Source organism: Clarias gariepinus, chromosome 3 (assembly GCF_024256425.1).
Source record: "Clarias gariepinus isolate MV-2021 ecotype Netherlands chromosome 3, CGAR_prim_01v2, whole genome shotgun sequence".
NCBI classification, from domain to species: Eukaryota; Metazoa; Chordata; class Actinopteri; order Siluriformes; family Clariidae; genus Clarias; species Clarias gariepinus.
This window is the reverse complement of record NC_071102.1, coordinates 36,263,491-36,286,249: the sequence shown is the minus strand read 5'-3', so window position 1 is coordinate 36,286,249 and position 22,759 is coordinate 36,263,491. Positions and strand designations below refer to the sequence as shown.

Genomic DNA, 22,759 nt, shown 5'->3' with positions numbered 1-22,759 from the left:
TGGTGAGTGTTGGTAATAACACTGTTTCAATATTTCAGAAAGAGGATCACTGACCAAAGCCTTAGCAACAGAATCATCACACACCTGAAGTCATTAAGAAGCCTCTACATCATGTGCCACATCCCAGTCTTCTGCTGGATTTCAGCCACTGTTCTAGAGAGAATGTTGGGTGAAGCAGAGAGTGGAGAGATCCCCAAGACACTAACACAAATGTACACACACTTCCTTATCATACAGATAAACATCATAAAGAAAAAGTACCCAAAGAGCAGAGAGGCAGATAAGGAAATGGTTATGAAACTTTAACCAGTTAACCAGCTTTTAACCAGTTGAAGAAGGGCAACCTGATCTTCAATGAAAAAGACTTAAGCAATAGTGTATTCAGGTGTGTGTACACAGATCTTCAGAGAGGAGTGTGAGCTTCACCAGAGTAAAGTGTACTGCTTTGCTTATCTGAGCATTCAGGAACATCTCACAGCTTTGTATGTCCACCTGACCTTTAGGAACGAAAAGAGAAATGTTCTTCAACAGAGTTTGTTTTATAAAATGTAAATGTTGTTCAGAGAAATTACAATTTCTGACTTACAAAAGAGCTGTAGACCAGGTTTTACAAGGTAAAAATGGACATCTGGATCTTTTGCTTTGCTTTCATCAGGGTCTCTCTCTGGAGTCAAATCAGATCTTCTTAAAAGACATATTGATACAGACAGGAAGTGGCTCCCAGAGTAAACAAGAAACAGTTGATTACATCAAGGAAAACACGCACTCTCTGCCCTACACAAAAACACTACTCTGTTGCGATTCTTTTCAAAGGTAAAGTGCAGGTTCATTTCTTTGTTTGTTTTACAGCAGTGATTCCGTTACTATGCACTCACGCGAGTGTCATTAGTGATGTTCCTCGCTAATTTTTCAGACAAAAAGTCTTTCCGTTAATGTCTGTGTATGTGTGTGTGTTTGTGTGAAAATCAGATAAGAGAGGAGAAAGGTTTACTGTGTAAGATGAGAAGGGGGAGACAGAAGGGGCTGAAAATAAGAGTCACACACATACACAAACACACACACACAGCGCCTACACGCATAAACAAAAACACTTCTTTTGGAATTGTCTGGATTTATTTCAACTTTTTGGTAAGGTACTTTTTTAAGGTAAAGTGTAGGTTAATTTGTTTTATTTTTACTTCATACTTTTGTATTCATTATTTTTATGTAGTAATTTTTTGGGGCTGTGGAATGAATAATTTGAGTTTCCATTATTTCTTAGAGGAAAATTTAATTTGGTTTAAAAGTGTTTTAGAATACGAGCCTGCTTCCGGAACGAATTATGCAAGGTTCCACTGTACTGACTCTCTCTGCAGGTTGCATGATTGGGACATCTCAAATGAAGGCTTATTTTAAAAGGTTGAGACATAATAACCAAAAATCCAGAAAAAGCACATGATATAAATGTTATGAATTAAGTTGCATTTCAATAACAGAAATAAGTTTTTGATTCCCAAGCAAAACATGACTTAGTACTTGGTAGAGAAACCCTTGTTGGAAAGCACAATGGGAAGACGTTTCTTGTAGTTGTTTACCAGATTTGCACACATCTTGGGATGCATTTTGATCAACTATTCTTTACAGATTTTCTCTAAATGTTTAAGGTTTCTTGCCTGCTGCTTGGCAACTCAAAGTTACATCTCTCCGTGAATTTTCTATTGGATTAAGGTCTGAAGACTGGCTAGACCACTCCATGACCTTAATGTGCTTATTCTTGAGCTACTCCTTAGTTGCCTTGGCAGTATGTTTGGGGTCATTTTCATGCTGGAAAACCCATCCACAACCCATCTTCAGGAGGTTCTCATCCAAAATTTTACAACACATGGCCCCATCCATTGGCCCTCAGTGCAGCAAAGTTAATCTGTACCCAACAGCTCCAAAGCATAATGTTTCCACCTCCATTCTTGACTGTAGGGACTGTGGTGTTCTTAGTGTCATAGGCAGCATTTTCCTTCCTTCGAAAACAGCAAGTCGAGTTGATGACGAAAAACTCAATTTAGGTCTCATCTGACCACAGCAGTTTATCCCAATCTTTCTCTGTTCATTGGCAAACCTCAGATTGGTCTGTACATGTGACATCTTGAGAAGGGGAAGCCTTGCTGGGGTGAAGGATTTCAATGCAGGCGTATTGTGTTAACAATGGTTTGTTTGGTGCCTGTGCTCCCAACTGCCTTGAGATCATTTGCAAGCTCACCAGACACCAAACCCGCAGCACTTACTGGTATAAGCCCTGTGTTTATGTGACTGTATTTATATGAAGCTGGGACACAGTGTATGACATCCAGGAAGGGGGGGCATTTCATGGTAAGCAGCTGTACAATAACGTGTCAACCTGTCTTAGGCGTCTCACAGTGCGGACATGGCAATTTATTGTCCTAGCCACATCAGCAGTCCTCATGCCGCCCTGCAGCATGCCTAATGCACGTTCACGCAGATGAGCAGGGACCCTGGGCATCTTTCTTTGAGTGTTTTTCACAGTCGGTAGACAAGTCTCTTTAATGTCCTGCGTTTTTAAAACTGTGACCTTAAATGCCTACTTTCTGTAAGCTGTTAAGGTCTTAACGACCATTCCACAGGTGCATGTTAATTAATTGATTATGGTTAATTGAACATGCATGAAAACATTGTTTAAACCCTTTACAATGAAGATCGGTAAAGTTATTTGGATTTTTACATTATTGTTGAAATACACAGTCCTGAAAAAGGGACGTTTCTTTTTTTGCTGAGTATATTTACATTAAAGCATTTTACAGCCTTTTTTATGCAGAGCGATTATATAGTTTTTAAGAAATATATAATACAGTCAAACCTAGATTCAGAAAATCCGTAATTTAGTGCTGCAGTGATTACTCTGAAAATAAATCAGGTGAATTATTGCAAATGTACAGATTTTACATCTGATAATTTTACATTTGCTTAAAAAAATAAAAATTCCATAAATAAATTCACTGTATAACAACCTGATCATATTGCTGTGTGAGAAGCAAATCTAAAAACATGGAATAACTGGACACCAATGATGCAGAATGTATCTCTATAAAAAAAGTTAATCAAATGTGAGTGTGATCAACACAAGGTGGGGGGGAAGTGAAACCCAAAATACTGGTAGTGTTATATAGAAAAGTATTAGTATTGCATACTGCAGTCACAAAACACAAAGATTCAATTTAATTCAATTTTACCTGTATAGTGGTTTTAACAATTGACATTGTCGCGAAGCAGCTTTACACAAACAAAATGATTATTTAAGTTTGTATAAAATGTGAATGTGTATGAATCAAAATCATAAGATTGTCCCTGGTGAGCAAGCCAAGGGCGATGGTAAGAGCGACAAGGAAAAACTCCCTGAGATGGAAGTAGGAAGAAACCTTGAGAGGAACCAGACTCACCAGGGAACCCAACCACATTTAGGTGATAACAAAGATGTGTTTCACTACAGCACATTGTTGCATAAAGATTGAGGAACTATTTTAAACTCCTGATTGGTGAGTGACTTAATATTACAGCCTCAAAAAGACATTCATCAGTTTTGTTTTACATTACTGAAAAAACACTAAACACTTGTAGGCTCATTTACATGAATAATTAACTGTTTAAAATTTTTACCCGTTACACACATACACACATAACCAGACAAGAAATTATAAGAAAAGTACAAAAGCATTAACACTTGTGTAACATCATACAACAACATCATACATTTGAAAACCTACCTAGAGTGATCTCTGCTCCATGAGAATTCGGAATTTGTAAATAACTTTTACATTAAACTGAAATTTATAATGCAAAATTGTCTAAGTATTTTATGTAATTATGTATCTTTTTAAAAAATATAATAAAAAAGACAAAAGATCATCTGTTAACATAATTTTTTGGGCTTTATTTACATTCCGATTGTAATTAATATTTTCACATTTTGATCCCAGTGCTGTAAATGTCCTTCCATTCATTTCTGACACTATTCAAATCACTACAGGACTAAAAAACTCTAAATCTCTGTGGGTGGGTGTGATTCCTGCAAGTTCAGTGTTTTTCCGCATAATAGTTCATAACTGACTTAAAAGTTATTTCAGTCCACTTCATATAGTAGGCTGCATTCCAGTTATCAGATCATCTTACAAATTATTTACACTCAGTAAGCATTAATAATTCATTAATAAAAAAAAAGCAGCAGCACAGTATCACAAATTTTAAGACCTTTTCATCCAAAATGATTGTGTCCTTAGTGCCCCCTGTTATATCAAAGTTTTTTAAATTTTGTGTTTGGTGATGTGACAAATAAAATACACTGCTACAGAGTGCACGATAAAATGGTAAATTTTAGTCCATCAGATATTAAACACTATCACCTGTCACTGCTGAATTCTGGACTCTGAAGGTGTTGATTATTTTTTTTATAACAGCAGCTCTGACAAAAGTGCAGCTGCAAATCACAGGTTTACATCAATGCTCTTGTGCTAATGCATTATCATTTCTATAGTAACAAAGTCATCAATAAGTTTTCTGTAGGTATTATTTTTAATTCTTTTTACAGTTATGGAAGAATCCCCAGAGTCAGCACTTTGTAACAGTCAAATGTAAAACTGTAACTAAGATTTCTATGGGTTGAAGTAAGTGTGTTTGTGCCCTGCGATGGACTGGCACCCCGTCCAGGATATACCCTGCCTAGTGCTAAGTTCCCTGGGATGGGCTCCAGGCCCACAACCATGAACCAGATGAGCGTTATATAGAGCATGTGAGTGAGTGAATGAGTGAGAGAGACTTTTGTCTTTTTTATTGTGTAAAATGATACTGAAGTATAATTTACAGACTAAACTGCCTACACATAGGGCATAGGGAGTAGGGCACTAGAAAGGACACGAGTATAGTGTTTCACAACTGATAGATTAAAATCTTTCTAGTGCACTCAGCATATTGGACTCAGCTTCTTTGACCTGACTGTATAATTTATCCCAAAATGGTCTCTAATGCTCAGTGTTGTGGTCACAGACAGGGTATGACATCATCGCCTGATATCGGCAGGTCGGAGTTGTCTCTCTCCCTCAGCCAGGAAGATCTGCATGGCTCTGTACAGCAGGTGAACTCCAAGCTCACGCTGCCTCTTAGCAGGCCAGGTGGAGACCATCCCATAATAATCACCTCGCTTCTGATTGGTCAGCATCTTAAGCCCTGATGAGAGATTATATTACTTATCAGTGCACAAAGAGAGAGAGAGAGACCAATAATATGATTTTTAAATTTCATTTATCACATGTGACCGCATTGTTTGTACCGATGGCATCCACCATGCAGGCCTCACGTGTGTACGCCTCCACAGGTATGACGTTCTGGAAGCAGTGCAGTGAGATGACACCATGGCCACAGTTCCATACCTGCAGGATGTGCTGCACTTTCGAGCTGAGCTTCTGAAAAACACCAGAAACAAACCACTATAACTATCTTTTGCCAAATGTTGGCTCATATCTATTGTCTCTATTGTCAAAGTATGGTACCTTGGATGATTTGTCTCCTTTGAAATACTCAAGAGCTTCATAAAGGTGGCTGTAAGGTCGAGAGCGTTTGCCTTTTCCCACATAGAATATGGAGCTGATGAAAGTCTGGAAACACTCGTGAATAGTCATGACCTGACTGCGGTATGGCAGGTTCTTCGTTACTCTGGATGCAGAGCCACATTACACAGGATTATTTAGTGTGCATTTCTGCACTTTTTATTTCATAATAATTGATCAAACACTTTTCTTCCTGCAACAGGGATCGAGCAGAAATTCACAAAAATGTATACTTTGCCCGCACTATAGCAGACTTGTAGACTTTACCTGGTTAGAGGAGACTACACATGGGGTAGAGGACACTTGACCTTGGGTAGAGGACACTTGACCTGGGCTAGAATAGATTTGTTGACTTGTCCTAGGCTAGAGTGAAATTGTAGATTTGACCTGGGCTGGAGTAGATTTGTAGACTTGTCCTAGGCTAGAGTAGACTTATAGAATTGACCTGGGCTGGGGTGAAATTGACCTGGGCCAGAGCAGACTTGTAGACTTGACCTGGGCTAGAGCAGACTTGACCTGGGCTATAGAGTAAATTTGTAGACTTGACTTGGGCTGGGGTAGACTTGACCTGGGCTAGAGCAGACTTGTCCTGGGCTATAAAGTAAATTTGTAGACTTGACTTGGGCCGGGGTAGACTTGACCTGGGCTATAAAGTAAATTTGTAGACTTGACTTGGGCTGGGGTAGACTTGACCTGGGCTATAAAGTAAATTTGTAGACTTGACTTCGGCTGGGGTAGACTTGTAGACTTGACCTGGGCTAGAGCAGACTTGTAGACTTAACCTGGGCCATAAATTAAATTTGTAGACTTGACTTGGGCTGAGGTAGACTTGACCTGGGCTAGAGCAGACTTGACCTGGGCCATAAAGTAAATTTGTAGACTTGACTTGGGCTGGGGTAGACTTGACCTGGGCTAGAGCAGACTTGTAGACTTGACCTGGGCCATAAAGTAAATTTGTAGACATGACTTGGGCTGGGGTAGACTTGACCTGGGCTAAAGCAGACTTGTAGACTTGACCTGGGCTATAAAGTAAATTTGTAGACTTGACCTGAGCTAGAGCAGCCTTGACCTGCTCTGAAGTACACTTGTAGACTTGATCTGCGCTAGAGAGAAATTTACCTGGGGTCAAGTAACAGGTAGTTAAAGCTGGACTTGATGATGCCTTCACGCCAGCGTTTATTCTGATCAGGCTGATCAAACTGCTCACAGACTGCAAACTCATCCGCCTTACAGTCAGGCAGGTGAAAGGAACACAAGACTTTATTCAGCTCCGGACTGTAACCTGTTACTAAAAGAGGTAACAAATCCAGCCATAAACTTAACATTACATCCCTTTAACCAAATTATCACCATGCCTGAATAACATGCTAATAAAAAATCTTGTACATACCGCTGACTTCAGTCTGTTCATCCTGTACTGATTTCTGAATAACATGTGTCTTCTGCAGTGTTCGTAGTTTTTGAATGTACAGATGGCGTGTGTGTCTGTTGATGGGTCCAGGTTCCTCTCCCAGTTTGATTAGTTTCTGTCTGAGCTCTCGGTCTGTTAACCCTTCTGTCTCCGAGATATTGACACTCTCCACCACTTCATTAGGACAGTGGTTTTCTTTTCCCTTCTCCAAACTTGTGGTTGTCGCCTGTATGGAGCGCCAGTCGTAGATGACAGTCTCCTCGCTGACAGAGGAGCTAAGAGACGTGTTGGACGTTGGAGGGACGTGTGTCTCAATCAGCTCGTGTCCCTCCTCAGTATCGGTGTAAAGATACTCCACCGGCTCATCCATGTCCGTGATGAGAGGACGTCCTCCGGGAGTGTGGGACAGGTTGGCGAGCGAGTGCGTTTGGGAACTGTTGCAGATTCGGCTCATGCTGTATCTGGGCGTGCAGCCAGTGGATACAGTCTCGAGTGCTTGACTGAAACTTGACCTTGAGCCGGAGGAGGAGTCCTGGGAATTGCTGTTTCTGTGTATTTCTGAGCTCAATGTGGAAACATCAGATGTTAAAAACTCCTTGTCCTCTGTGAACACATCCTCCTCTCGGTAAGACGATATCGAAGATGTTCCAGGTTCCGAACTCTCATCAGTGTCACCTCTTGGAATGATGATGGTATCTGCCATGCTTCCGGAGATGATCAGAGTGTCCGCTTGGCTGCCATGGAGTTGGGAAGAAATGCAGAGATTCGACATTTGGGAATCAAAATCTGCTTCTCTGTCATCCTCAGAGAGGCGTCTCCGGTGAAGTTTGTCCGATTTTGTCATGTCTCTGCGCACTCGTGTCGGCGTAGGAAGCGTCTGCTCGAAGAGAGATGAGGAAGAAAAAGACGAGGTGCTGTTTCTCTGGGAGCAGCGACTGAGGCGTGAACGGGTCCTGCCTGTGACGAACGGACTTGGAGTAAAGGAAGTCTCTTTAATCTCATCATCACACGCTCGTGACTGCAATTTAGTGTCTTCTTTCTTCACGCTTTCAGAGTCTAAACTTCCCTTAGTCTCTCCATCTTTTTCCACTGGTGAGATGCTTTCAGAAGGTAACGGTGCTTCGATGGTGGTCTTGTACGGCTCGCTGTCGCAGCTGCTGTACTGACTCGACTCACTGTTACTGCTGACAGTGGTGTGAGCGACGCCTTTCAGTTCATCCACTTTACCTACAAATACTTCATCGTGGTTATCCTCCTCCTCCTCCGATAGAGCTGTCCCTCCCACTACAGTCTTATCAAAATCCTCAGTGATGTTTCCTTCTCTGCTGAAGACAAACACGTCATCTGGAGATGTCACATCAATCCCCTGATTCTGCAGCACGGTAGTCATGCGTTCCGAGTGCAAGAAGCCGGGATACAGGGAGAAATCCACCACCGAGTCTTTGGAGTCGCTGGCCTCATCGTCGCTTTGTTTCACATCCGGGAAATACTCATCATAGTCTCTGAATGTCACACTCTTACGACTCGGCGTGAAAATACCAGCCGCCTGGGCCGCTTCCGGACTTTTTCTGAAGTCTGTCCCTGAGAGCCGAGTACTGGAGAGAACCGGAGGAAGAGACCTGCCCATGTCTTCTCTGTTAAACACACCGCTATCACGTGCATTAATACCTGAGACGTCAGACAACCAAGATTCGTGAGGGTCTCGCGCCATGTGTAGCCTGTTATTCTCAGATTTCCAGGAAAATGAGGAATATCGGGTGCTGCTGAGTGGCTCGTCTCCAAAATCACTCATCAGCGTCAGGTTCATGCTGCAGTCTCTCATCGAGTGGCCTGAGTAGAGCGCTGGAAATGATAGAAAACTGATTTTAGAGATGTTTATAATTGTGCTTGGACGTCACGAGAGGATGATACTGAATAGGACAAATAGGAACAACTAAAAGAGACAGAAAGATGTGTATGACATGGGGAAATGTGCATGGCTACAAAAGAGAGCCGGGTATGTCCAAGTTGAAGCGATAAATATAAATCAATGTCAGTGACTTCTTTCCACTTATATGGATTTAAAGGAACAACCAAATACCCATTTATTGCCACCAAAAACACACTGCAGAGATTGTTTTGTTTTTCTTAAATCAATTATGTTAATTCTAACTGAATTTAAAGAAAATCCTTACAGTAGTTGAATTTGGGTAAATCCTCAAATTCCACCTTGGGTGTGCGCGACTCGTATTCCTGAAGAATGCTGGCACATTTACTGTTTTCCTCCTGTTCCGCCAAATCCACTGCTTTATTCCCTCCCTGAAAACACACACACGCAGTTTACAGAAATGTGTAATGTACATAATATTCTTCCTGAAAAGCACTTTAACTGACTTTGTTTTTGAGCAAAACTAACAGTACACAGCTTAAGGATTTTTTTTTCTTTAACTTAATTGATAAATTTAAGTGTAAAAAAAAAGTTTTATTAATTTACTATATACTATGTATATTCTTAGCTTGCTTATAATTTTAACAACTTACCCTGTTATTAAAAAAAAAGTTAATTAATAAAACTCAATATTACAGAAATATAAAAATTAATCCTAGGTTTATTTCCTCCTTATCTTGAATTAGTTAAGTCTTTATTTGTCACATGTACTCTACTACACAGTGAAGTTCTTTCTTTGTAAGACTTGTTGTTGTTGTTGGTCTTTCGGCTGCTCCCGGCAAGGGGTCGCCACAGCGGAATATCCAGTCCGCACTACAACTTGGCGCAGGTTTTACGCCAGATGCCCTTCCTGACTCCTATTTTATCCGGGCTTGGGACCGGCACTGCATCCAGTGGCTGGGGTTTGGGCACTGGCTGGGAATCAAAAACGGGCCTTCCACATGGCAGGCGAAACACCTACCACTGAGCCACCAGGGCCCTCTTTCTTTGTAAGAATAAGCATTTTTAATCGATTTAAAAAAAGAAAAAAAGTTTAAACATAATTATTAACATTACTTGAAAGCAAGTCATTTTAAATATTTTATCAGTGTATACAAATTATTATAGTGTTTAAAGACAAGACAGTAAACATGGAGTGAGTCTGGTGTGTGTGGTCTCTCACCTGGTCTCTCAGGCTTGAGTCTCCTCCATTCTTCAGCAGGAGTTTGAGGTTCTGGTAGCAGCCCCATAAAGCTGCGATGTGTAACGGAGTCAAATCCTCACTGGACCTGCACACACACAAAGCGAAATACACCGTCTGCCATTACAGCATGTGAAAACGTTTTCAGACATATCCTGGCGACAAATAAGCTTGTGATTGAAGAGAACAGAGCAAAGATCACTTTCTTAAACAACCTTATTCCACAACAACATATGGAATAACACGGAAAAATTCCAACCGTACACAAATCATCGATTCATTAAAACAAACATTTCTAAACAAATCAAAAGAAAAGTTCTTAAATAAATCTCAAAAACTAAGAATGAAGAAAGAAAAGAATATAACATTAAAGGAAATAAGTGGAAAACTAAAGTTGAGAATTGTGTGCAGGACATAAGAAATTGGATGCTAATTAACTTCCTTCTGCTAAATCCGGATAAGACAGAAGTTCTAGTCATATGACCGCATACAGCTAGGAGAAAAATTTTAGATCACACCGTAACTTTAGATGGCCTTTCTGTTCCATCAAATGCAACAGTGAAAGACCTTGGTGTGATTATTGATTCCAGCCTTTCATTTGAAGCACATGTAGATAATATTACCAGGATAGCATTCTTTCACCTCAGAAATATTGCCAGAATAAGAAATTTATTGTCGCTAAACAATGCAGAAAAACTAGTTCATGCTTTTATCACCTCTAGGTTGGACTATTGTAATGCCTTACTGTCTGGTTGTTCAGCTAGATGCATAAATAAGCTTCAGCTAGTCCAGAATGCAGCAGCGAGAGTCTTCACTAGAACCAGAAGATATGAGCACATCACCCCTATCTTATCTTCACTCCATTGGCTCCCTGTGAAATTTCGCATTGATTTTAAAATACTACTCTTGACATATAAAGCATTAAATGGTCTCGCGCCGCAGTACCTGAGCGAACTGCTAGTGTCTTACGATCCGCCACGCCTACTTCGATCAAAGGATGCAGGCTGCTTATCAGTACCACGTATTATGAAAAATACAGCTGGGGGCAGAGCTTTTTCTTACAAAGGCCAACAATTATGGAATAGTCTTCCAAATAGTGTTCGGGACTCAGACACAGTCTCAGTGTTTAAGTCCAGGCTAAAAACCTATTTATTTAGCCAAGCATTTCTATAAATAGATTTGCCATAGGTAAAGGAGCAGATCTGGGGGACTCATGGACGTAGAGTATTATGATGAACTGGTATGTTTAGATGCTGTCTTCCTCACTCTCATTGATCATTCAGGTTTGCTGACGGTGAGGTGATTGTTTGCTTTACATGTCAGGAAGCCCTCATGTTTGTGTTTTCTTCTGGCTCTCCCTTTTAGTTATGCTGTCATAGTTAGTCCTGCCGGAGTCTCTGCTTGCACTCTACAGTTAATATACATTCACATTATACATTGTGTGACTGAGACCATACCTAACTGCCATCTTTCCTCTTCTTCTCTTTCCTCCCCTCTTTCTCTTTCCTCTCTCCTCCTGTCTCCCCCTTTCACTCTTTCTCTCTCTCTCTGTCGAGCCACACATGTCGTTCCTGAGCTGCCAGTGATCCAGACTCCCTCTGCCCTCCGGACCTGTCTGACCCATCCTGGTGCCCCGCTTCTGGCTGAAGATCTCGTCACATGGATGCCCCGTGTGTCTCTCTGGGATGCGTCTGGTGTCTGGGAATGATTCTCTCTACCTAGAAAATGGTTCTGGCCTTGACTGGTGTTGGCAACTGTTTCTCTGGGGACTTGACAGTTCGATAGTTCATGACTGGAACTTCTTACAAGTCTACCTGGACTCCATATTAACATCAATTAACATCAGCTATTATAGCTGAACTGCCTCCCACCCTACACACTGTATAAATGCAGATCATTTACTGCTTTCTGTTTCACCCAAATGAGGATGGGTTCCCTGTTGAGTCTGGTTCCTCTCAATCCTATTACCATCTCAGGAAGTTTTTCCTTGCCACTGTCGCCCTCGGCTTGCACACCAGGGACAAACTGACCATTTTGATTCATACAAGTTCACAGTTCATACAAACTTAAATAATTCTTTTGACTGTGTAAAGCTGCTTTGCGGCAATGAAAATTGCTAAAAGCGCTATACAAATAAAATTGAATTGAATTGAAATTGAAAACGGATGCTCTGTTTTTAAAACAAAAATATTTCCAAGTGAGTTAAAAGAGAGAAATTCAGGAAAAACAGTCATGTTAATCCACGCTGACCTGAGGTTTGGATCAGCACCGTGCTGCAGGAGCACTTTAAGGCACCGGAGACCTTTTTCCGACTCCTTCCCTGCAGCCAGATGCACTGCGGCCACGCCTCCATCCAGCACCAGGTTGGGTTCTGCTCCTCTCTGCAGCAAACTCTCCACCAGCCTGTTACACCAGAAGAGGAGATGAAGAACAAGAACTGATCATTCGTACATGTGCATATTGGGGTTTTCACTCTCACTCCTCCAGGTCAATTCATACTGTATCATCCAAAAGGGCTGACTCGAGGTGGTTTACTCCTTCAGACATCCTCACAGATCATCTGCACAGAGCTGGGGTTTACACACTAATGCAGAGCTTCAGCTCATTTCAGATATAGTACAGTAATTAATTATTAATAAGCAAAAGAGGGGAACAAATAAAAAAGGGAGATAGATATTATGATAAGATAGGAGTTTACTAACGTAATAAAGCAAAACAGAAAAGAGGCAAAAGGGGGGAAAAGGATGGAAAAGGAAAGGAACGATAACCCAGCCGTCTCTGTAAACAAGTACAGACTTGTACTACTGAGTGGAGTCGTCGGCTCATTTCAAAGAGCCGGTTCGTTTGAATCAGTTCAATCACATGAACCGACTACTTCGGATCCAGCAGATAACTTCCACCTATTTAACCTCAACATGCTGCATTATGTCCAGTGCTTTTCTCTGCTCATTACACAACCCTTATCTACCTTACAAATAACAATCTACATTAAAAAAAAAGAAAGGAAACCTGCCCACGTGCGAGTCGACTCTTTAAGTTCGAACAAAATGAATCGGCTCATAAGAGCCGACTCGGAATAAAGTGGGACATTATTTGACAGCAATTATTTCGCAGTTTTACAGATATGAGTGTGTATTCTGCTCCAGCACGGTGCACAAGTGGTAAGGTAAAGTATGTTCAAGCAGGTAAAGTAATAAAACGTGCAAATTTATTTAAGATGAACCGATCGGCAGAATGATGCTCAGAATAACGTTACCTGACATCCGTGTCGTTTACCGCCGCGTGCAATTGCATTGCTAAATTATTCCTATCGTCGTTCATAATTTCTGTGTTATTCTTCGATTAATATATTTTATTAGCCGCATGAGGATAAGCTATTACTCGCAAGCGTTGTTTCCCCCTTAATCCTCACCCGTATTCTGGTTAAAAAAAATAATAATCCCGCCTTCTGGTCCAGAAGTCCATTCTCAAGGGCGAACTATATTAACCGACGTCATTACTAGCCAATCGTTGACTAGAGAGCCGAAGCAAACATGCCAATCCGTGCAAGGAGGCGGGATTTTTTCGGAATACAGGTAGGAGTGAAAACAAACGAAATCGTAGTTAATTTTATAAAGATTAATTTGGCGGATTTTGTGTTTTGTAGGTGACTTTTTTTGTTGTTGATAAAATGTTAATCATAATGTTGAACTGTAACGTTGCTGCGTGGAGACTTGCAGAAAGAGACACTTTTTTTTTCTTTTGTTTAAATTTCCCTCTGCTTACATGACGTATTATTACTGCGACGAGCAAGCGCTCTTTAAAGAAGACATCCCGCGCCATCTGCTGTCCAGGAGCGCAAACCAAGTGTTTGTTTTAATTGTGTAAAGACTTACAGAGTCACTCAGCACTGGATTCTTTCACAGTAGGCTTTTTTAATATAAAATATAGTAAAAGCACTGCACCGCGCAACAAATATTGAGGGATTTCGCTAATTCGAAACATGGTGCGCGGTCCACATGACGTCACTGTTTACGAACAGCTTCACAGGAAGTGAGACAGGCACAAAACAAACCAGCCGGAAGTACAGATCAGCGGTTGATAATGATGATGACGGTTTTCATAAGTTCACCAGCTGAGCGCTGAGGAGAATTTGCAGCTAGCGAGTTTTATTGGAATAATAACAATAATATAGTGTTTAAATCCGACTGAGAGAGACCGAGAGGAGAGTTTACCCGGAGTGCTGACTCGTCGGTATAAACGGTGAGTTCTGAGTTATTATTATTATCATTATTATTATTATTATTATTATTATTATTATTGAGTTTAGCTTTGGTGCTAATCTTTCAGCTAACTGGATTAAACCCTTCCACGCAACCCTGCACATTTGGATTTGTTTAACTGATTATTAAACAACACATTTTAAAAAGAAAGAAGTTATTATATTTTAAAATGTCAGCAGATTAACAGAGAGAATTAATAAACCAAAAGAGTGAAATAGATCACCGTTACTCTCCTCTAATCCCACTTCCTCTCCACACACCCTACTCCCTTTTCCCTTATTCCATTTTCCACACACTATACTTCCTGTCCTGTATTTCCTGTTACCCATCTTTGTTCTTTTCCTTTGGATCTTTGTATATGTCCCATTTCCTGTTCCCTTTTTCGTTTTCCATACATCCTACTTCCTGTCCACCTCTTCCTGTTGCCTTTCCCTTGTTCATTGTTGCTTGCTTCCTATTCCATGTCCTTGTTCCATACACCCCACTTCCTGTTCCGTATTCACTGTTCCATGTTCCCTATTCCATGTTCCATATAATACTTCCTGTTCCATATCCCAGTTCCATACCCCACACTTCCTGTTCCCTGTTCCTTGTTTCATGCTTCTTACTTCCTGTTCCCTACTTCCTATTTGATGTCCCCTGTCCCTACTCCCTGATTTCTACTCCAGATTAATTATTAACCTCTGACTGTTTGTCCCTCTCTGTTTTCTTCCTATAATATCATATTTTACATCCCCCAATTCCGTATGACTTAATCCCTAATCCCTGGTTCCTAATCCCTATTCATTATTCCATAGACATTATTCCCTGTCCTGTCATACTACCTATTCCATCATTTGTGTTCCCTGCTCTGTTTTCTGTTCCCTACTTCTTACTGTCCTTACTTTTCTTCATTTAATTTGCATTCTTTGAGTCAGTGTGTAAATAACTTGTAAACTCCACATGTATGAAAGTCACGACTCTTCCTCCTGCCAATCAGATTTTACACACACACACACACACACACACACACACACACACACATGTACATTCCAGTTTTGGGTGGAGTTTTGTTTCTCAAGTTTGAACACAGCCACTAACTCAAACCCCATGTTATTTACTTTACATAGTTTGTTAAGTAAATAATAGATACTTTATTCTGTTTATGCAGTTTAGATATGATAACGATAAGACGAGGGAACCTGGTGTGTTGTTGAAGGTAAAGTCAGCTGATTATAATTTGTTCTTTTTTGTTTTAATCAAAAATAAAAGTAATTAAGTAAAAATTTTTAATACTTTTTTACTTTTTTATTCGTCTCAAATTACTTAAATTATTAGTAATAAACAAATGACTTTGTTTATTCGTCTCAGCCCCTCAGAAGCTCCGCCCACATCCACCGTAGTGTCTGAAGGCACTTTCCTGGTTACAAACTTCAAAATATTTAACATTAATTAAACAGATCAAAGGAAAGCCTTAAATAAAGTGAGATAGACCATGAACCACCGAAACTACATCTTAAATCATGGTGTTTTTTTAATCATACCACTCACCCCTAAATGATCACTGAAGAGGGCGTGGTTTAAAGAAGGACCTAGTGATGACGAGCATTATTATGTTTCAGAGACGCAGGAATCTTCACATCTACGTTCAACAGGGACATGAATGACATCGTCAGGCCGTGATCTCTTGCTGTCTCTCTGCTTTCAGCTGCTTTAAACAGAAACATGAGTGTGTGAGGAAGCAGGTGGATGAGTAGATGATCAGGATCAGAGTAACAAGCTCCCAGATCTCAGAGCGAGACCGGATGCAGGGCGGAGTGATGTCGAGGTGACGCTGATGATTTCTCTTGATTAGTCTAGTAAAAACTCGGGACAAAAACCCCCACACACACTGCCACACTTATCAAACGACAAGTTCTTGTTTCCACCTCGGTCTATAAACCCGCCCCATTAGCTGTGTGTGAGCATGGCCGAGCCTGGGGCGGACCCCCCTTCAGTTGTGCCTGAGGAAAAACAAGTGAGTAGAGACGATGAAGAAAATACAAGCACAGCCTACTCGGACAGCGAGGACGCCACCGCCGCCAGCAGTAGGAGTCTGTCTGAGAGGGAGGACTCGGAGATCACGTCATCCGTGAGCAGCGTCGTGGACGAGACTCCGTCCGTGTCAACGGGTGAACCTCAGACATCCGTGAGATCGGCGCTGGATGGTGAGGATGAGACGGAGACAGAGACGGATCGAGCACCCTCATGGAGCGACGATGTGATGAGTGTGGAGGCGGGACAGGCCACGGTGTCGACACCGCCCTCTGGACCGCTCTCAGGACCCTCGTCTGCCCCGCCCTCAGTGCAGGAGCATTACTACGTGAAGTGGATCACATGGAAGGGGGAGAAGACACCAATCATCACGCAGAGCGAAAATGGACCCTGTCCTCTGCTGGCCATCATGAACGTCCTCTTCCTCAGGTGGAAGGTGAGATCTGTGGGTGGGGGGGTGTTTAAAACATAAAATGGACAAGATAAAAAAAACTTTTTGCCATGATGTTCTCTTCTGTAACAGTTGTAAAAAAATTTACAAAATCATCACTATCATCATACACTACTGGTTTATAAAGTATTAAAGTTATCTATACTAAGTATATAATAATTGAAACAAAGTATGTCATTCATATATCAGGCTGAAGTTAGCCCCGCCCATTTGCTCTATGTAACACGCCCACAAAGCTGCTTAGTTTGCACTGAACATGCAGATATGCTCTTAGCTCATGTCCTAAATGAGTCGTATATGATCAGACAGTCTAATCTAATCTAACGACTGATCAGTGTTTGATCTGTAATATAATGCTGTAAATTACTAAACCCAGTGGTATTGTGTCTGCAGGCAAAGTTACCGGCCCAGACTGAGGTCATCACCATCGAAGAGCTCATGGCTCACCTCGGTATGGTGTTCACTCGCACCTCACTTACATCTTACTCAATATACAAACACACACGCGTGCTTTATTCCTCTTACACCATGGCAACTTCATTAAAACATGTCGTACTTTTCTTCTGTCTGTAGTTACATTTAGTGTAAGAAACCACTGAGTTCCTGTTGCACTTACGTTAGAGCAGCTATAAACACCTCAGGGTGTGCACCTCAGCATCTTTAATAAGTTAATAAGACAAAACCTTCAGCTTCTCCCAACGTAAACTCTTCCGTCCTGCTAAAGTCACGGCTTTACCTCTGACAGCGCTGACTCCTGCCACTGATGTCTCTCTCACACACACATGCACACACACACACACACACACTCCTGGATTTATTAAACTGTCTTACTTTAGTTAATATGTGTGTGTGTGTGTGTTTTATAGGTGAGTGTGTTTTGTCGATTAAGCCCAGAGAGAAGGCTGAGGGCATGGAGCTCAATTTTCAGCAGGTGAGTCTTTGAAAGTGTGTGTGTGTGTGAGAGAGAGAGATTTGTAATGTTTTACTAGTTTAGGAATTAAAATGTTGAATCAGTAGATTTTTTTTGGAATTTTTAAAATTTATGTATACATTTAAAAACTAACATTTTTAATCTTAATCTTTCTATGAGGTTATAATTTTTTAAAATTTAAATTTGAGGCTTTATTTTGGAAAATTTGGAATGGGGGGGGGGTTTAATTAATATTTTGGAATTTTTTTCCCGCACGTGATAAATTCCTAAAAGATAGAGCAATGTGGCTGTACAATAAAGTATAAATATATTAAAATCAATTCTTAAAAAAACAACAGCAGCAGCAGCCAGGTCTTTTTATATGGAATTGTTTCCATTTCCAAAAATATGTTTCTATTCCAAATCCAGTCTCTTTGTTACTGATGACTGATAAAACTGATCCGATATCTGATCCACGGTTTATTGCTGATCTCAACTCCATTCTGATACTGAGTACCAGATCAGTGCAGTCTCTTCTTCTCCTCTTTCTTCCTGTTCTTCCTATTATTATTTTATCATCACGTTAACAGTAAACATCCGTTCCCTCTCCTCTGTTGTCAGAACATGAGCGACGCCATGGCCGTGCTGCCGAAGTTATCCACGGGTCTGGACGTAAACGTACGCTTCACGGGCGTGTCGGATTTCGAGTACACGCCCGAGTGCATCGTGTTTGATCTCCTCAACATCCCGCTGTATCACGGCTGGCTGGTGGATCCGCAGGTCAGAGACGGGGCACAGGGGATTAGTGCAGAGTGAATAATCTAGGAAAGTGAATAATCATGCTGATGTTCTCTCTAGAGCCCGGAGATGGCGTCTGCAGTGGGGAAACTGAGCTACAACCAGCTGGTGGAGAAGATCATCATCTACAAACACTCGACAGACAGCAGCCAAGTCAGTGAAGGTGTGTGTTTGTGTATGTGTGTGTAAAAAGCGTTGGTATCTGATCTTCTCTAATACGGTTCTGGTCTAATGCGTGTCCTGTCTAAACAAACCTGCCTCCGATGATCTTTCCATCTTTAGATCAAAAGCGTGAACTCAAAACAAGATGTCAGTAAAAACATGGCCAAAGCTGACAAACCAGTTATATACACACACAGAGACACACACACACACACACACACACACACACACACACACAGATCATATCAGCATGCCGTAGCAGGACGTTTCATCATTGCTTTCCTCGTAATCAGACGAGCTGATCGCACTGAGTGACTACAGATTATAGACTGCAGTCACTGTACACCGAGTTCAGCACAAGATAAAGAACAAGAAATTAAAATAATTCACAGTTAATGATGTAGTGTTTAATATGGAGCGCTCTGAAGCGAGGAACTGAATCCTGTCCCCATGCTTCTCATGAACCCGCTGTTAAAAGTGAGGTTATATATTAAATAGAATAATAAGTATTAGCTTTAGTGTACACAGGTTTATGATTCAGTTTGATTTTGATTCACTGATTCACTCTCAGGGGTTCACCCAAAAAACAATATTGTAATACCTAGATACAGCTAAAATTTTTATTGTGTTTTCAATAAATTAGACCTTCTTTTTTTTTTGCTCTTTTCCTCTGTTGTACTCCTGTTGTTGGGCTGTAAACCTGGACCAAGCCGTTATTTTACAGTTTAAGTGCTGAAACCTCAGAGCATGGTGCTATGTGAAAGCTGTTTTTCTTTAACCTGATCTTAATTTTTAATTACAACCTGAGTCATCACTTCCTTATTTACTGTGAGGTTGTTATTTATTGCAGGTCTGATAGCAGAACAGTTTTTGGAGTCCACTGCCACCCAGCTTTCGTATCACGGTCTGTGTGAGCTCAACACCACTGCCAAGGAGGGAGAGCTGTGTGTCTTCTTCAGGAACAACCACTTCAGCACTATGATCAAGCACAAGGTGATTAACTAAACTAGATCAATCCTGATCTCCCTGGTTAGGGCTCAAGGTTACTGAACAGAAGGTCAGAGGTTAATGGGGCTCTGAACTACGCGGGGGCTCTGAACTCCATATACTGCCCGAACTGCCCGAGGGCTTTGAGCTTGCCGAGGGCTTTGGACTCCATAAACTGCCTGAATTCCCTAGGGGTTCTAAACTGCCTGAAGGCTCTAAACTCCCTGAACTGCCCGAGGGCTTTGGACTTCATAAACTGCCCGAACTCCCCACGGGCTCTGAACTCCATAAACTCCCTGAAGTCTCTAAACACCCTGGACTCCGACATCTCTACACTCTCTACCTTCCCCCAAGATCCCTGATGTCTCCACACTCCCTATATACCCTAAAATGACGTCTCGCTATATGATCAAACGTCTTTAAACTGGTGTCTATAAATTTCCTAAATTCCCCCAAACTCCCTGAAATCTTTTAACTCCCTGAAGTCTATAAACCCCCTTATATTTAAGTGTGTATGTGTGATCTCAGGATAACCTGTACCTGCTGGTGACAGACCAGGGCTTCCTGCAGGAGGACACCATGGTGTGGGAAAGTCTCCATAACGTTGAAGGAGATGGGAATTTCTGTGACTCAGAATTCCGACTGTGCCATCCGTCCCAGAAGAGTGCGAGCAGGCCGACGTCGCAGCTGAACCAGATGCAGATTGATCAGGTGACCACAAGGAGTTCAGTTTTTTCAGAACGGTTCTCAGTGTGTCACTGAATGATAGGAACATTTGACTTTAACTAATGTGTGTGTGTGTGTGTGTGTGTGTGTGTTAGGACTACCTAGTAGCCATGTCTCTACAGCAGAGTCAGGGTGAAGCTCCTGGGCCTTTGAGCGATCTGGAGTTAGCGAGACAGTTACAGCAGGAAGAATATCAACAACCACAACAACCTCCACACACTTCCGGGGAACAGGTGACCTTCTGTCCCTTAAGAACCATTCATCTCGATTCAGGTCACAAAGCATGGAACTGATTTAGTTACAGATGGGTTTCAGCTCAAAGTTTAAATTGAAGAACAATTCAGCTGAATCATTCATTTAAAAAACGATTCAGTTCATTTCAATAAGCAGTGATTCAATTCTGCAATTCGTTGGCTTTATTCAATTTAAAGCTGATTGTCTTTTTACAAGTTTAGAGTAATTCAGTTCGAATAGATTTAGTGATTCATTAGATTTTATTTAGATTTAAGTGCTGTTTATTTAGATTTATTCAGTTTGATTGGAAATTAATCGTTTGTCAATTAAGAACGGATCAGTTCATTAGTATTTCTCTTTTTTTTCATTCGATTGCCAAGGGTGTTTTGTAAATAATCATTCTTAGCAATCACCCAAACACCTCCAGTGAGCCAGTGACAACACCACACACTCTATATAACACACACACATGCACACACACAATGCACATGTGGGTAATAATGAGCCGGTTCCAACAAGACCTCACTAAGAATAAACAAAACTTTGATTGCTTGTATGTTTTGTTGTTGTTGTGCAGACGAGAGGAGGACAGACGTCTCATCCCGGAGGACGGAGACGCCAGGGTGAGAAAAAGGACGACTCAGACTGTTCCATCCTATAAGTCAGGAAAAACACACGCACTTAAACACACAGACACCCAAACGTTTATATGCAACTCTACCAGAACACGCCGATGCCACGAATTAACCTGAAAATGTCCGCGTCATTTTATCTCCAGGGAATGTTTAGATATTTTGGTGAGCATGGATTGTTCACTATGCTATGCTAACGTAGCTAATGTGGAAGTTCAGCAGCCAAAACTGAATGTAAATGACTCTAAACGTCTCGTTATACAACCGCAGTGACAAAAATCTCTTTTTTTATTTTGTCTTATAACAGTCGATTAAATTGCCATAATTCTGTCGTGTCATATTTTATGTCGTACAGTGAACTGCGAGAGAGATTCAGTTCAAGTTACACATGCTGTGATTCAGATTCGCTTCAGTTAATGGAATCGGTTCACACTCACACACTTGGTTTTCGGGTCGTTTCAGGTGTTCGTAATGTTATTCAATTGGTTCATGTTACACACATTAGGATTCAGATTCCAGTTCATCTTATCGAATTCAGTTTATTTACATGACAAGAGATTCAGATTCCATTCAGGGTTACCACCCATGATTCAGATTCAGTTCCTCCACATACACACTCCAGATTTCGTTGAATTTCGTTTAAATTAACACGAACCGTGATTCAGATTTGATCAGTTTGGATCATTTACACACTCCAGGATTTAAACTCGATTCAGATTCAGTTTTGAATTATACACCACGGTTTATATTTAGTGCTATTTTATCCATGATTCAGATTGGATTAAATTTAATGATCTGTGATTAGTATTAAGTCTGATGGACTAAGACACGATTTGTTTAAAAGAGCAGCATTTTAATCTGTTTTAAGTCTCCCCGAAAGATTTTTAATCTGTTTCACAAAAGCGTGAGCGAGTAAACGTGTGTAATGTCGGTAAATTAAATTACTTCCAGTATGATGCAGTAGATATAAAGCTAACGATGCTAGTCATGCTAATGAAGGGCTTTCTGTCACACTCGATTGTGATTCTTAATCGTTTATTCGCTTTGTACTGTATGTAATTTGTTGAGAATATATTATTACAGTAAACAAAATTATAACACTCAGAGGTGTCTGTCACTGTGTAAATAAAATAAAACTTTATGATTATTATTAATATTATTATTAAAGCTTTTAATGGAAAAAAATTAAACTGTTATTTTATTTTAAATAACCAAATCTTTTCCAGAGTAGAAAGTGTGGGTCATATGGAGAAAAGTTTTAGTGTTTCTTAATATTATATTCCCACCTCATTCCCAGTGTTTCAAACATACTGGAGTTTGTAAGAAGCTTAACAGCTGTTATTAGGACTTTATGGGGGTAGGTTGAGTGCAATAACAGGAAACCGATCAGACTAACTTGACAAAGTTCAAATCTCAGTGACACAGCTGTCTGTGGCTGGTGGTCTGTCAAAACATGCTACACACTGGTTTTGCTGCAC

General features: G+C 40.8%; 2 protein-coding genes across 6 annotated transcripts; one reads left to right on the top strand and one right to left on the bottom strand.

Moving 5' to 3' along the window:
- Positions 1-3,917: 3,917 nt before the first annotated feature.
- Positions 3,918-13,497, bottom strand: ankle1 (ankyrin repeat and LEM domain containing 1). Of its 2 annotated transcripts, none has more exons than XM_053491368.1 (9): positions 13,363-13,497; positions 12,357-12,509; positions 10,089-10,194; positions 9,174-9,297; positions 6,979-8,841; positions 6,708-6,876; positions 5,532-5,694; positions 5,312-5,444; positions 3,918-5,208 (listed from the first exon to the last, which is right to left on the bottom strand). In XM_053491368.1, exons 1-9 carry the CDS (start codon positions 13,425-13,427, stop codon positions 5,042-5,044), a joined length of 2,943 nt encoding a protein of 980 aa, XP_053347343.1. In that variant the 5' UTR covers positions 13,428-13,497; the 3' UTR covers positions 3,918-5,041. The 2 variants fall into 2 exon arrangements, with proteins under 2 accessions (XP_053347343.1, XP_053347344.1); XM_053491369.1 differs by lacking the exon at positions 13,363-13,497 and adding an exon at positions 12,606-12,829.
- A 475-nt stretch (positions 13,498-13,972) lies between these two features.
- Positions 13,973-21,459, top strand: mindy1 (MINDY lysine 48 deubiquitinase 1). Of its 4 annotated transcripts, XM_053491586.1 has the most exons (11): positions 13,977-14,348; positions 15,519-15,566; positions 15,970-16,817; positions 17,226-17,283; positions 17,699-17,763; positions 18,364-18,522; positions 18,601-18,703; positions 19,553-19,695; positions 20,218-20,400; positions 20,511-20,648; positions 21,227-21,459. In XM_053491586.1, the coding sequence occupies exons 3-11, from the start codon at positions 16,314-16,316 to the stop codon at positions 21,308-21,310; spliced, it is 1,437 nt and encodes a 478-aa protein (XP_053347561.1). In that variant the 5' UTR covers positions 13,977-14,348; positions 15,519-15,566; positions 15,970-16,313; the 3' UTR covers positions 21,311-21,459. The 4 variants fall into 4 exon arrangements, with proteins under 4 accessions (XP_053347563.1, XP_053347561.1, XP_053347562.1 ...); XM_053491587.1 differs by lacking the exon at positions 15,519-15,566 and having other exon boundaries at positions 16,056-16,817; XM_053491585.1 differs by lacking the exon at positions 15,519-15,566.
- Positions 21,460-22,759: the final 1,300 nt, after the last annotated feature.

Excerpts from the sequence above, each read along its gene's own strand:
- ankle1 (XM_053491368.1), bottom strand. The coding sequence starts at position 13,427 with ATGAACGACGATAGGAATAATTTAGCAATGCAATTGCACGCGGCGGTA. Across the intron at positions 12,510-13,362 it reads GTAAACGACACGGATGTCAG|GCTGGTGGAGAGTTTGCTGC; the intron begins GTAACGTTATTC and ends CTGGTGTAACAG. Across the intron at positions 5,445-5,531 it reads AAGGAGACAAATCATCCAAG|AAGCTCAGCTCGAAAGTGCA; the intron begins GTACCATACTTT and ends GGTGTTTTTCAG.
- mindy1 (XM_053491587.1), top strand. The coding sequence starts at position 16,314 with ATGGCCGAGCCTGGGGCGGACCCCCCTTCAGTTGTGCCTGAGGAAAAA. Across the intron at positions 17,284-17,698 it reads AGAGCTCATGGCTCACCTCG|GTGAGTGTGTTTTGTCGATT; the intron begins GTATGGTGTTCA and ends TGTGTTTTATAG. Across the intron at positions 18,523-18,600 it reads GCTGGCTGGTGGATCCGCAG|AGCCCGGAGATGGCGTCTGC; the intron begins GTCAGAGACGGG and ends TGTTCTCTCTAG.